This window comes from Protopterus annectens, chromosome 7.part0, assembly GCF_019279795.1.
Source record: "Protopterus annectens isolate FY-2018-M chromosome 7.part0, PAN1.0, whole genome shotgun sequence".
Classification (NCBI taxonomy): Eukaryota; Metazoa; Chordata; order Ceratodontiformes; family Protopteridae; genus Protopterus; species Protopterus annectens.
The window spans coordinates 1794099911-1794115790 of record NC_056739.1 but is presented as its reverse complement, the minus strand read 5'-3'; the positions used below and the strand labels follow the sequence as shown (position 1 = coordinate 1794115790).

Below are 15880 nucleotides of genomic sequence, written 5' to 3'. Positions count from 1 at the left end.
CTTGAACAGGGCTGTTTTAACCTGTGCAGCAGTAATACTGGGTGCCTGGCAATCTACTGGTATTGTGATTGGTCCTTTGGGGGGGGGTAAAGTTGGCACTGAATCTGTCGGCCAGTATATTGGCAATATCTGTTGGCTCAGTATAGGAGGTACCATTGTGCAGTAGCTCAGAGGAAATCTGGGAATTTCCGTGGAGATTCTTTACATAACTATAGAAGGCCTTGTGGTTGTCTTTACCATCTGCTGAAATTCTTTTTTCATAGCTAGCTTTAGAGGATTTGATGAGGGATCTCAACTTTTTGTTAAGGCTGATAAGGGAGTTTTTCCAGTCTTGGGACTTCATCTTATTCTGTGTCAGTTTCCTTCTTCTGTTGTAGAGTTTGTTTATGGCAGGGGACCACCAGATTGGCTTCCTTTTTTTGGAGAAGAGCGTCTTGCTACTATTGGGCATGGCGAGATACATGCTGTACATGTTTATACAGTGTATTTGTGTATGATTTGGCGGTCATGCAACTATTCTCCATTTGCATGGATGCTGTGAAGTTAGCTTTGGAGAAGTTTTTTGTGGTGGTTACCTTTGCCGGGGGGGAGGGTTTGGTGGATGGGAGGGATGTGGATTTCCAAGGTGATTAGTTTGTGGTCGGATCTAACCAGGGAGGAGTTGACTATTAGTGTACAGCAACAGTCGCCCATGTTAGTAATGACCAGGTCAAGGATGTTGCTACCTCTAGTGGGTGTAAAAACAAGCTGGTCCAGGGCATTGGAATTAATGAATTGCAGGAAACGTTGGGCAAGTGCATTGGTACATGAGTAGCTTTCCCAGTTAATGGAGGGGTAGTTGAAGTCACCCAGTATGACACTGTTAGGTTGGACCCTAATATTCTCCAGGGTGCTTAGGAACATGGGGTTTGAGAATTGGGACATGGTTGGGGACCTATAGCAGGCTACGACCTGAATCGCTGTCTTACCCAATGTTAGCTGCACTTGAAGTATCTCTAATGCATTATGTTGGGCTACCAGTCTGGAGGTGTGCGCATCATTTATGAATATGGAAACACCACCGCCCTTGGAGCTTTGGTCCAAGTTCTGGGGCTGAAAGGTGTGGAATGAGTTATAGCCTGGTAGTGCAGGGGTGCTTTCTGCTGCCTTAAACCAGGTCTGTGTTACAGCACAAATGTCGATGTTCTCCATTTTAAGGAGTGCTTCGAGCATGTGCATTTGGAGATTTAGATTTCTAGTGTTGAGCAGCATGACTTTCAGATTGCATTTGTTTGTAGCTGTTATGGTGGTAATTTGATCTTTGGAACACCGCCTAAAAAGGCACTATAGGGGTGGCTAGAGCCTTGACCTAGCCCAGGGGTGACAGATGCAGGCCATGTCTGGCAAAGCATCAAGATCTGTCAAACATGTAATCCCAGGCAGACCGATACTGGATCCCCTTAGAATGACACCAGAAGCCTAGCCAGTTGTTGAAATCAATCATTTTCTGTTTGTACTATGCTATCATTCTGGGTGATGGTAGGATGCTGCTCAGGGCTAGGGTCATACCCGCCTGGGCTACATAATCTGACAGCTCCTCCATGTCTCTTTTCATGTAGTCCAGCGAGGTACGTCTCAGGTCATTCACACCCAAATGTACAATGACAGAGTCATATTTGTACCTGTTGTTGAGGGACCAACAATAGGTAAGACATACTGATGTACCTTATAGATGTACCTATTACAAGGGTGAGCAAAGAAAGAGTGCACAATCTAAAGTCCTTGAACAGGAAGTATGACTCTTTCATAGTTCGTTCTGCTATCATTGACTTGAGGTGTACCTCCCTGGACAATATGAAGAGAGACATGATGGAGCTCTCACACTGTGTGTCCAAGGCAGGTATGATCCTAGCACTGAGCAGGTTTCTACCTTCTCCAAGGATGATGCCACTACTGCCATCATATGAGCTAAAAATAACTGAATTCAATAATTGGCTTAGTTTTTGGTATCATTCAAATGGGATCTAATATTTGTCAGCCTGCAAGGATGTGATCAACAGACCAAGTTGCTTCACCAGGGATGGCCTACAGCTGTCTCCCCTAGGGTTTTCCTTACTGGAAAAGGCATTGTCTACTCCCATAGTGCCATTTTTAGGCAATGCCAGCCTGATAAACTCACCAACATAAAAAAAACAAGCAAAGGAGAATACAAACGTGTTACTGATCGATGCTAGGAGCCTGAACAAGAAACTCTACTCCCTGCAAGCCCTTCTAACCCTGGAGGACATTGTAGTCTGTGCAGTGACTGAGACATGGTTTAAATGGTGGAGAGCATTCCAACTGTACAAGGTTATAATACCTTCTACATGTTTAGACCAGCTACTGTGCAGGAGGGGAAAAAAGGAAGAGGTATCAAAGTCTTCATCCAGAAGAGACTTGCTTCAAGGCTGGTAATGCAGCAAGATGCACGTCCAAATAACCATAAGAAAGGTCCCGTACCATATATTAACTAGTTATAGAACTCCCTCTGTTATGGAACTCCCTCTGTGATCCAAGAAAGCCACAACACCTATCTACAGTAACTCATGTCACTCAGTAATAAACCCTATATCATTTTCCTAGATGATTTAAACTAGCCAACTGTAGACTGAGCAACCTACATAGCTGCTAGTGCACAAGCTTATAGATTCCTAAACTTTGTCAATACAAACATCCAGGAACAATTAGCCACAGTACTCACTAGAGGGAATAACATCGTGGATCGTGACCTTACTAATATGGGGGCATCTTGTAACATCCCTTCCATATCTTCATCACTTGTTAGGTCTGACCATAAAGCAGTCTTCTTTGAAATAAAATTTCAACCAAAGATTCCTTTTACTTAAGGTACCTTTAGACAAGCTACCTAGCCTTAAATAATACATTGGCAAGCTTCAAATCCCCACTAAATTCAACTAATTTCACTGAATATGTGGAAATATATACCACCAGAGTATACCAGCATGTAAACAGCTGCACTGATGCAACTGTACCCTGTAGGAACAAGTGCAGGGCGAACTCCCGAAACAAACCCTTATGGTGGAACCGTAATATCAACATGCTTTACCATAAAATGAAGAGAATGTTTATCAAAAGTAAGAAGACTAATTCCCAGAATGCTGCAGCCCTTGTCACTGAAATAAATAAAAAACTCAGGAGCTTAATTAAATTCAACAAAGCCACGTTTGGGACTAAAGCAGCTACCCAAGCCAAAGACGAGCTCAAGGCCTTTTTTAGTTATGTTTGTAATCTCAAAAGCACAATGCCGCAATGCATTGACCTAATTATGAACAATGTTACCTACACTGAGGTTGAAGATACAGCTGATCTACTGGCTGATAAATTCTACTCTAACTTTACTCCTCTCTCCCCTTCATCTGTCCCTCAAGATATACCTGAAACTGTCTAGCCTCCAGCTAACATACAAGACAAAGTCCTAAAAGTGCTATCAAAAATTAAAAATACTGCACAAATGGGTCCTGACAATATTCATGAATGCATCTTAAATAGCTTGAAGCACGATTTAGTCACACCCCTAACAACACTGTTCAGTTTCAGCCTCCATATAAGTTTTATATCAAGCAGCTACAGTAATTTCCATGCATAAGGGAGGACTTACACAGATCCAGGCAATTACAGATCTGTAAGTCTGAGCAGCCACATATGCAAAACCATGAAAATACTTACCATGGAACTAACAAATAAGGGTACAGACAACCTCCAAACACTGGATCTGTCTCAGTTTGGAGTCATCAAGGGCAGTAGATGCTTACTCATCCTGTTGGAGTTCTTTGAAAAGGTCAACAATGCAATGGATGAAGGCAAAACAGCACACAATGAATACCTCGACCTGGCCAAAACTTTTGAGTGAATTCCTCACACATTGTGGAAAAGCGAAATAAACTGTGAATACACCCTATGTCACTCACTCGACTGCCAATGGCTCAAACATGGAATGTGGGAAATCAAAACAGAAGAAGTTACCTCCACACCTCTACAAAGAGACCAGTCACTAGTGGAGTCCCCTAGGGTTCTATACTAGGATTGCTGTTTGCCTTCTATGTCTCTGTTGTAAAAATCAATACCAAAGGGCTCTTGCTGAATACGTTTGCAGATGACTGCAAGCTAGGAGCAGCCAATGAATCCCCAAATGACGTAACCATCATGTAGGAAAGTTTGTGCCAAATAAATAACTGGTGCCAAAATCATGGACTGAAACTAAATGCCAAAAAGTGTATCATTGTGTACTTTGAGAAGTAATCTACCCCAGGGAATTACCACATTGACAATACGGCCCTAAGAGTTGACGCAGTTGTTCAGGATATGGCAACGTATGTGGAGAGTGACATAACTTTTGATCAGTATGTGTCCATTGTTGTAAGAAATTCCTACATTGCACAGCTTATAAACAAAGGGATTGTGTCTACATCTTGGCGTGTCATTGTCATTACTTAGTCTTCATTAAGCCAGTCATTGAGTATAATGCCCCCTCTGGCATGCATCTGTTTAGGCACATGTAACAACTGGAATGCCCACACAGATACCTTACTGAAAGGATACAAGGCCTAAACAATAGATCCAACATAGACCGACTCAAAGCCCTGTCAGTATACTTAGTATCCTACAGACTGCTTAGAGGTCACCTGTGTCTGGCATACAAGGCATCTTCTGACCCATTACTGATGAATTTACTGCACATCTATATATCAACAAAGTATTGAACACAACTGGTTGATCACGTGCTAATCAAAAAACAAGAAAACTAAGTTAAATAACCACCCACCCCCTGATAATTATATATACCAATTCCAATATCACACTACAGTGGGGAAAGGGCAAATTCCCTAATTCCCACTGTATCACAGTCTTGCATAGAAAAAAAGCTAGTATGTGCAATCAGCTGATTTTTGATCAGCTCTCCTTGCTTTTTCTCTGTTCAGTTTGAATTGTTGGCCACTTGTCTGTAACCCATATGTATGCAGTACCTCCCTTCATTGACAGAATTTACTGGCTGTTTTATCAAAGGCATTTATTATTGAGTGCAGGAGTTTACAAAAGAAGAAACAAGACATGTTCCTTTTGTGTAAGGCATGTGTCTGCATTCATGGTAAGTGGGAGTGTGTGTTAATTCATATATTTTTATTTATTCAGTTTGGTAACCGGAATAGAGCACTGATCCCAGTGGTCAAACTTCAGTCTCAATCCAGAGAGTAAACCCAGATAAAAAAAAGGAATATATAATAAATAAACCTTAACAAAACAGAAGGGTTTCATAAACAAATTAAGCATGCTATAATCAGTATGAGAATATCATATAACTAATAGTAATGACGCTTTTGTATATACCAAGAGTGTTGGCAAAAGGGGTGGAAGTGTGTGTGTGTGTGTGTGTGTGTGTGTGTGTGTGTGTGTGTGTGTGTGTGTGTGTGTTAGCTACCTGGGCAGGGATACAAAGCACTGGTTGGACAGAGAGGGTGCTGGAGGTTTTGGTTTGACCACTTGGCTAAGACCTTAACCCTATAGCTGTGCCAGTGGGGAGTTGTATTGGGATCTGGAAAGAGAGGGAGAAACCAGCCCCAGACTGACTGTGATCTCTGTGTGCTGTTAAGGGAATTTGTACTTTACTGTGTGTCTACTTGTCATCCTCCCAATGTGCACTTCCCATCACTGGTGTTAGTGGTGAGGATTGAGGCTCCTTGATTACTGGGCCAGTGTAGGGTTATCACAGTTACCATTAGAGTAAGGGCTAAGGAGGAGGATAGATTTAGGGTGTGCATGTACATATGTGTCTGTGTTTGTTAGTAGGTCACAGTTTGAGTAATAGCTAGGGAGGAGGATAGATTTAGTGGTGTGTGTGTGTGTGTGTGTGTGTGTGTGTGTGTGTGTGTGTGTGTGTGTGTGTGTGTGTGTGTGTGTTTGAGTGTTAGCAAGTTATGATTAGTGTATGGGCTAGGGAGGAGAATAGATTTAGTGGTGCATCTGTGTGTGTATGTACCAATAATAGGCAAAAATGCCCATCACTGACCGGCAGAATGTCAATATCAGAATTTATTATTTATTTATTTGCATTTGTTTACTGGGAAAGTATGACTGGGTGATGAGGTACCCTTTTCAGCAGAGGCCTGGGGAGAAAAGATCCATATACATATGGTTAACAGAATGAAAAACTAGACAGACTTAATAAAGTCATAACATTCAAGCACAAATATGAAAACAACATATTAGTTTGTCAGAATGAGAACTTAACAAACATAATAAAGCAAAACATTCAAACACAAAATTAAAAAAAACTACACATTAATTTGTCAGAATAAAACCTCAAGAGACATAATAAAGTCATAGTGTTCAAGCATAAATTATATGGAAAGCCTGATAATAGGAAGATGCAGCAGTATTTACATGAGAAGTGATTATCATTATGATTACTGATATTGTAGAGGTCATGAAATATGGTAATAGATTATATTGGTAAAGGTGTAGGATAGTACGAGTAGAGAAGGGTAGGGTGTGAGAGACAGGATAGTAGGAATAGATGTGGAAAAGGTATGAGCGTAACCTCAAGGGAGTATGTGTAGAGGATGGAAAGGTAGGGTAAGTTAGTAGTGGGGATAGCGAGAGTAGAGGTAGAAAAAGGTATAAGAGCACCTCAGCCTGGGCTCATACAAGAGCAAATCCAAGCTTTGTTGAGGTATTCTTTTATAGAGCTTTTGAAGGAGTGCAAGCTAGTAGCAGTTTTAATAGTTAAAGGAAGGGAGTTCCATAGTTTTGCCACAGAGCAGGAGTAAAGGCTTAGGCCTGGGGTTTTGTTTCAGATCTGAAATGTTTATTTTGTTTCAGATCTGAAATGTTTATTTGGGATATGAAAGTTAATTAATGGGCAAAGAGCAGTACAAGCTAATTGGTTGTTGATGATTTTGTATACCGTAGTTAAATTATGCGTATCAGAGGTGGAGGGGGAGTTCAAGCCATCTTAGGAAATGTAGGGCTTTACAGTGATGAGTTAGAGGGGTTGCATTTATGGCAAATTTGGCAATTTTGTTATAGCAGCTTTCTAGTTTTTTTTCCTTAGGGAGGTCTGTAAGTTAGAAATGGGGCCCAATATAACAGTGAGGGCAAGAGGGAGGTTTTGGCCAGGCTAATTGTGGTAGCTGGTACAAGGAAGTTTTTATTTCTGTATAACACGCCTAGTTTTTGGTGTTTTTTTTTCATACTGTTTTGTATGTGCAGGTCAAACTGGAGATTATCATCAGTTTGACACCTAGTAGGTTAGTATGCTGAACCAATTCAATTTCAGTATTGTTGGTAGAAAAGATCTTGAGGTTTGTTTTGTTGGAGTTATGAGGTTTGTGTGTGAAGAGAAGGAGCTTTGTTTTCCATTCGTTAGAAGTTCAGAATTGGAGAGCCATGTTTCTATGGAAGAGAAAGGTTGTTGTGTTATGCGTTGTAGATGAGTTAATGTGTCTGACGGTAGTGGAGTCATCTGCATATTGGATTGGAGTGTCCTCACAGGAGGATGTATGCAAGTTATTCATAATGACTTTAAGTAGTAATGGGCCAAGAATGGATCCTTGAGGTACACCTGTGAGGGCGATGTAATATGGGGAGATAGAGCCCTGCCATTTTACTGCTTACTGCCTGTCAGCTCGGTAGCTAGAAAACCACTGAAGTGAGAAGAGGGATAGAGCAATGCTGGAAAGTTCTTTAAGGAGCTTGGGGTGAGATACCATGTCAAATGCTTTTGACAAATCTAGAAATACTGCAGATACTAGTTTGCTAGTGTCACTGGGTTTCTTGACAGAGTCCATTTAAGAAAATAAGGCTCTTGAGGTACTGTGTGCAGGTCTAAAGCCATGCTGAGTGTGGGAACATAGTTTGTTGTGTGTAAGATGGTGGAAATGTTGTAGGTGCACACATTTTTCTAGAATCCTAGAGAGAGGGGACAAGATTGTAATACAATGAAAGTTTGTGATGTCAGTGGAGTTGCCTTCCTTATGTAAATAGATAATGTGTGACCTTTTCCATAGGTTAGGGGCATGTTTTTCCATAGGTTAGGGGCATGTGATTCAGCTATGGATCTATTAATTAAGACACTAACAGGGAATGCTATTGTCTCTGTGGCAAGCTTTAAGTATTCTGGTGGGACGTTGTCTGCTGAGATTGAGCAAGGTTTCAGTTTTTGTAGCAGCTTTTTATTTGAGATAAATGGATGGGCGGTAAAGTAAGTTGGGGATGGTTTGATTTTTGGTTATGAGTGTGGGGTTGGTTTTGTGTGTGTGTGTGTGTAATGTATGTGGTGTGTAGAGGTTAGTATTGGGGGTATTACTAGAAGTAGTGAGTTGGGGTGGATGAGTTGAGTTTGGGTTTACTTTTAGGTAGGATATGGACTCTATAAAGTATGTATTGAATTTGGTGACTGTTTGAAGAGGTGGTATATTGGGGTATAGATTGGGATTATTTTTATTTCCTGGGTTGAGTAGTGACATTACAGAGGACCAGAATGTCTTAGGGTTGTTTTTGTGGTTATTTTGACTGTAGGAATAGTATGATTTTTTGTCATGCAATTTTTGTTTGATTGTGAGTTGCCGGTATAACTGAAGATTTATGTTGCTTTTATTCTTTAGTCAGGCAGTCCATGCTTTGTCCCTGTCTTTCATTAGAATTTCATGTGATTTGGTGAGCCATGGGGCATGGTTATTTTTTATTCTTTTTGTTCGCTGAGAGGTCAGGGAGTTAATGCTTAGGAAAAGGCTGTTAAAATGTTCAACTGCATCATTAAGGAGACATCTTTTTAGGATGGACTAGCCTATAGCTTTTAGAGATTCATTAAATACCTCTGCTGAATTTTTGTGGGTTGCATATGGTTTTGAACTTGTTACTTTGAGTTGAGTGATAGTCCTGTGAATATAGGCTGGTAGATTGTCACTAAAGGAGTCTGGGAGTGTGCCTGAGGATGTAAAATTAGAAGGGTTCGAGACTAGTATCCAGTCCAGAGTGGAGTGCTGGATGTTACTTTTGCTATATCTGGCAGGATTATTTATAAGTTGAATAATGCCACAGAGATGTATACTGTTTGTTGAGTGGTGTGAGGTTAGCATCTGACAGTCAGTGTTAACATCCCCTAGGATAATGGTTTACTTTGGTATTGTTTCAAGTATCCAGGCTAGAATATTTTCTAGAATGGGAATGTTTTGCCCAGGAGGGATGTATAAAATGCTATATTATATTGTCGACAGTTGAAAATGTTGACTCTGAATTGTTCAACAGCAAAATGTTGAACTACAAAAATAGCGAACGGCCAAAACACCGATTTCTTTCCGTTGGAAAAAACATTGGTTGGCCAAACACCAATGGCACACATAAACAAATATATTTAAGTGGGGGGCTTCACCCCCCCACACCCCCCACCCCCCACCATGGGGGCTAAATATTCTAACTTCAAGACCGCACTACACTCAGGGAAAGGGCAGGTGTCAGAGAACGGCCAACCAATTTATTTCTGTTGGAAAGAAATCGGTGTTTTGGCCGTTCGCTATTTTTGTAGTTCAACATTTTGGTGTTGAACATTTCAGAGTCGACATTTACAGCTGTTGACAATATAATATGGACCCTATAGAACAGCTATGCAGATGTTTTTAGATGAGTTGAGTTTTAGAAATGTTATAAGGATTTTGGCTGTGCAGAAATTTGGTATAGTATTTCTGTATGGGGAAACTATGAAGTTGCTAGGGAAAATTAAGGCTATTCTACCACCTTTATCTGTGCTTTCTCTACTCTGATAATGCTGTAATGGGGGGGGGATTTCAATATCTTTTATTTCTGGTTTTAACCAAGTCTCTGTAATAGTAGGGATGTCTGGGTTAGAGTGTGTTAATCAGGCATGAAAGAGTGTCAGTTTATTGCACATGCTCCTGGTATTGAGTGATAAGCTTTAGTTTGTTTGTTTGTCTGTAGTAGGAGTAGGACTTGAGGTAAAGTGAATGTCCCCACACAAGTTTAAGGCTGTAGAAGAATGTCTAGTTGTTTTCGGAGTTTTAAGTAATTTGGGCATTTGTATTAGTTTTACATTACAGTGGCTAGTATTGAGGACTTTAGGGAGGGAATAGAAGATTGGTATAGAGATCAGTGTTGGGGTTATTTGGGAGAAGCTTGTGGTAGAGGGAGTAAGTGGTGATGATGAGGTAATAGTTGAGGTATGATTTCGTACTAGTACTGCTGGAGGAGCTGTTAGGATACAAGAAGAAGGAAGAGAAGTGAGAGGCATGAATAAAACATCATGGTTGGTGTAGCGTGAGATAGCTTCAAGAAGGACAGAGAGAGATGTCGATCCAGTACACACGCACCTAGAAACATCCCCAGTGTGTGCAGTCTTCCACATTTAAAAAAATTAAATAAAACATCATTTTTTGCAGGGAGGAAAGTCCCTCTGCACCACCCACACTCCTTACTAATTATAAATACTAACTCCAAGATTGCACAAATACGGGATAAGGGCAAATTTCCCAGCCACTAGATTTGTGCAGTCTCACACATGTCAATCATCTGCCTAGCTGACCATATGCTGTCGACTAGGCAGCTGCCAACCTAACACTCATTTGACTAGTGTGTTGTGTGTGTGTGTACCATGCTGATGTAAGTGAAATGTGTATGTGTGTGTGTTTGTGGGTGTCTTATTTAGTGGTACATTGATTAATATGCAACAAGTGGAAGTAATTAGATGTTAAAGTAAGCTAATAAAATAGAGATGTGTCTTGTACAAATGAGAAAGATTTTGAAGCTGTCTCTGTTTCATACAGACTGTGTAGAACATGGAATATATGGGTATACTCTTGCCAGGGATACTCTCCAAGCATATTTGTGAGGCTATCTGCTTGTGAGAGATATTGCTGCATTATGATTTATGATGAATGTTTTACAGAAGAGACTTTAAGGCCAGATGCATGCTGGTCCTCTGAATTTAAATACTGTCAGTAATTACAGGAAGTCTGCATGCAGGTTAATGTTAAGATGCTGAAGCCTGGATGCTGTTAGTCTTCTATACCAGACTAAATAATGCTGGTTTTAAATAAAGTGGATGGGATGAGAAAATAATGCTTTTTTGTTTTGTTTTTTCTTGATGCAATTTTCCTATCCCAAATTCTGAGAGAATTTAAATATTCGATGGGTTGTCCTTGTAATTTGGTAATATGAATGAATTACCACAAAATGGGTTTTGTGCTTGTTTATACATGAGGCTTGTTGGTGCTTCTTTGGGGTGGTATCAGTTTTATTACTGTCGAAAAGTTGAGGTGTTTTTTATTTTTAATTTTTAATTACTGATTGGATGAGGAAGCCACGGAGAGGAATAAGGTGTCAGTTCCGGCATGAAGCTCTCATAGGGCAACACCCTGCATGCTGAATGATGGTTATAGTATGGTAGATAAAAATCATTAGCATACTGAGAAGTAATGATATATTTTAGTATTTTAACTCTGATATAGCCAGCAAAAGTTTGCATAAAATATTTTTATTTTCCTCGTTGTTCATATAGAAGAGGTATTTGGAACATTATATGTAGCCTAGTCTACTGAGATGATGCTATGTTTTGTGTATGTAAGCTACACACTGTATAAGATGTGTGTGCTGTCAATGTGATGCTTAGTATGAGAGAAGTAATGAAACTGTATGTGGTATAAGATATTAAGCATTAGTAAGGATCCTATGGAGGCTACAACTTTTAACTCTGTAGAGATGGATACCCACGCTAGGCTTATAGATAAAGATAAGGGGTTGGAGGTTGGTATAACGGTTAAGGTGTCTGCCTCAAGAAACAAAATGTGAGGTTTGATTATTACATTTCGGAGAGAAACTAGCTTGTCTTATAATGGCCCACAGGGGCAGCTAGCCTACTATTTAACTATGAACCCATGGTAAGGGCTGTGAATTTATTATACTTATTGTTATTCATCTGTAACTGGAAGTAATTTCTGTTTTTTCTATTTTTCATGTCTTACTTTCAGCCAGCCAGCAGTTCTGTTTCACATTCGGCGAGCACAAGCAGTGGCTCAAATCATTCTCGATCTAGGAGGTATCGCACAAAGGCGTTAGGTTCCCATGTTGACGAGACTTTATTTGGCTCTCCTAATAAGGTAAAATTATTTAATAATATATTCTCCCAGAGTATAACCTTTGTTTTTTAATTGATGCAAGATAAATGTCAGGAGAACAAGGTACACACTTTAAAAGACACCATAAAAGGAGACACCTGTTTTAAACAAGTGCATGGTATTGTAAAATCACTATTAATAATCTTCACTTTCTTTTCAGAAACATAATTATTTAATGACAAGTGTAATCATTATTATTCAGTTTTATTTGCCATTTAACTGCCAGGTGTAAGAAATAGGCTTCAACATCCTCACTGCTTATACAAGTTTTAAACACCTTTAAAGCCTGAATCTTGAAAGAGTCTGTCAGAGCCTTGCTTTTATCATGAGAAACCAGAACATTACTAAATTTTTTTCATATTTTATATTTCTTACATGTTGATATATTTTTATTTTATTTTATTTGTTTTCCTGGGTAGAGCAACAATCTCCATAGACCTTTTTCACAATCAGACCAGGAGCGGTGTCTGATTAGATGACTTGCTCAGAGAAAGGCAATGGAGGCTCAGGGAAACAAACCTAACACCTTTAGACTACAGGAAACAGCTTGTTTATGGCTACTTAATCCTCTAAGCCAACTGCCAGACACCCTTTAAGCTAACTGCCAGACACATGAAATGTACAAGCTGTCATCAAGTTGTCTATTTACTCTGCACAGAAGATTTCACTGCGTCCATTTTGCACCTGCAAAATTCTTTCTGCTTATGAAACCTTCCATTACTTGAAAAAAATATATTATTTGCACACTGAAACTGATCACACTGGCCATTTTGAAATGCTGCAGTCACTTTACCACTGAATTGTTCAACTATATAGGCACTATGTACCATGCTTGGTGTAGTATGTGAAATGGTAGAACAGACCCTGGCATGCTTCCCTGTCTTGTAATCTAATTTTAAACCCCTAGTGTTGCATCGATGTTACTAAGCAGCTTTCAATTGCATAAAAATACTAAGTTTAGGGGGTAGCAAGGTTCTTGTCTGTTCAAACTTCTTTTCCAAGAGTTTGTATCTAGTAACCATTCTTGTCTCTTCAACAGATTTTTTTCATTACCTTTTAATTCTAACCTTTTCATTAAAAAATAAATTCACTGAAAGGTCATCACACAAAGTAGCCATCTCACTATATGAACAATGAACTAGCTGAAAAAAGACTGCCAAACATTGTCAAAGTGAAATTCATTTGAACAGTAGGCGCTTTCGTCTCACAAACATAAAAGTCAAGACTTCATCGTAAATAACTGCTTTTCATCCTGAAAATGCTGTCTAGCTTCTGAAGCTAGTTGTTTCAGCAGCATAATATAACCTTTAGCGATATATCAGTTGCAACAGAAGAATAACTCCAGAGAAAAAATAATCACATTGAGCAGTTTCTGAAAAAAATATAATTTTCTTCAACGTTTCTGAATTTGCTTGCCATCATAGTCCATAATAAATTTAATATCTGTGCATTCGAAATTCCTGCATACATTCTAAAGATCATTTCTAAATTGTAATCCAATCATCTGTGAAATGGCTAAAAGGAAATAATTTATTTTTAAATAAATGTAAATGTTCCAGCCAGGATAAACAAGATAATAATCCATGTAGCTGCTGTTCGTCTGGCTATCCTTATTTTGGATGAAACATTTAGCCAAAAATTAAAGGCGGTTTTATTACGTTTTCTAGTTATACTTTATGTACACATCAAGGTACTTCATAACTTAAGTGCCAAGACATATTTTCTGTTCCATTATAACAGTGTTATGTTAGTTTCTTAATAAAAAGCTTTGTAAACTTGTTATTAAGAATACACTGACATAAATCTACTGTATCTCTTGATAATGTTACAGTATGGATAGTATGTCGTGTGACCATATAATTTAGTGGACAGGGCCCTGCTTCTGAACTGTGGTGCATTTATTAAAGTCTGTGAAAATACCCTTCCACACTGTCCCTACACTAACTCAGTAATGGCAAAGATCATGTCACCTAAGGGAAAGCAGCATTTATGATGTTTTTTAGAACATAACTACATAAAATATAAAACATTGCAAGGAAAATAACATACCATGGTGTATAAAGCAACAAAAAAGTGTGACAGAACATTTTGAAACAAATGCAGACAAATCCAATAATAGCTCACTAAACTCATGAGAAAACTCAGCTGATGAAAAATAAAACATTTTTACATTCTTGATCCAAATCATGAGGTACATTATTACTTAAATTATATGTATCCTTCACTAAAATTATATCATTGCCCTATGCTTTCAAACAGTTTTAACTATTAATAAAAATCAGTGAACTTTTAAAGGTAAGCCATTGCTTTACTAAATATTTTTGAAAAAGTTCTCAGACTAATATTTGCAGTAATTTATCCATTATTAGATGCAGTAGGTTTCAATGGTGATCTTTCAGTAATGTAATGAGGTACCTAGCAATTAAGCTATGGCAATGTTGTCAAGTGCCATATAATCAAACAGAAGTCTTTGAATCCACGTTCATTGTCAATGTCTGATATTGGTTCCTTATGTCTTAAATGTACAAAGTATGACAGAGAGCAGTGTCTTGGTAAAGGAACATTTACTTTTGCTGTACACTTTAAGGACATTTTCACTTTGTATATTGTGAAGTATTATCTTGACTTTACTTTTGTTGTACAGTTTAAGGATGTATGTTGTGCCCACTAGGGTGCAAATATCAGAGTTAGTATACTTGGAATTATAAGGATCTGATGTTGTCATTTTCATTTGTTCCTCAACAAATGGATCCGGATCTGATCCTCGGATCGATTTAGTCACTTTCTTTAGATTCTAGGATCCAACTCTCAAGGTCTTCCCTTACCCGTAAAGCCTCTGACCACTGTGGTACCTTAGATCTTGTTTGCCACTCTTCAGGTTCAGATGGGATAGCGATCTCTCGAGCTCATTGTGGGTTTAGCGAGTACAAAAACATATTTCTTCTCTTTAAATATTTTTTTCTTTGGTATTCTTATTAGTATCTCCCTTACCTATCTTCTAAACTCTCTAGATACCAAATTAAGATAATTTTCTTTGGTAATTTTTGTTACCATTGTTGGTAACTTATCCCTCTGTTACCTCACTTTGTGGTATTCTATAGTCATACCATTGTTGGTATAAATCTTTTCCAGTTGTTTTAACTTTTTTTAAAAAAATAACTTTTTTTCTCCCTTGTTTGTAGGCTTCTGTCACAGGTTGCTTTGTAGTATGGCTTAAAAGCTTACTGGATTCAAAAAGTCCGCTTCTATGGGCATAAGATTCCCAACTCTGATGCCCACAGGGAGTGCATTTATTGTTTAGTCTCAGCATATTTGGACACCTCCTGTTTTGTTTGTGTGGCGTTTAATGCAAGGGCCATTAGTGATAGAAGGAACAAGCTTGTTTTAAAAGGACTCAATTCAGCTTATTCTCCTTCCACTGGTACTTCATCATCAGAAGCTCAAACCCCTCTCGTAAATACAAGGAGCCCAGGGAGCACTGTAAAAACTGCCTTGTGAGATCTCCCAAGTCAGCACTGGTATCGGATTCTCCTAAGAAGGTTTTGAAGAGTATAAATCTGAAGTCTTCGGATCTAGCATCTACTGTTGACAAGTTTCCTTGGCTCCATAGTCCAAGATTTTACACAGAGCCTGTATCCCTGAGGCTGAGGTGTCCCTTTCTTCAGGAGACTCCTAAAAAGTCTTCCAGGCCACCTTCCATTTCTTCCCCAGTTAGGTCC

General features: G+C 39.0%; 1 protein-coding gene across 2 annotated transcripts in view; it reads left to right on the top strand.

Moving 5' to 3' along the window:
* Positions 1-15880, top strand: part of CFAP45 (cilia and flagella associated protein 45) — a 613456-nt gene that overhangs the window by 61300 nt on the left and 536276 nt on the right. For both annotated transcript variants that reach the window (XM_044078323.1, XM_044078324.1), the window contains exon 2: positions 12015-12143. In XM_044078323.1, coding sequence (XP_043934258.1) covers positions 12015-12143 — 129 coding nt within the window. The remainder of the gene's footprint in view (positions 1-12014; positions 12144-15880) is intronic.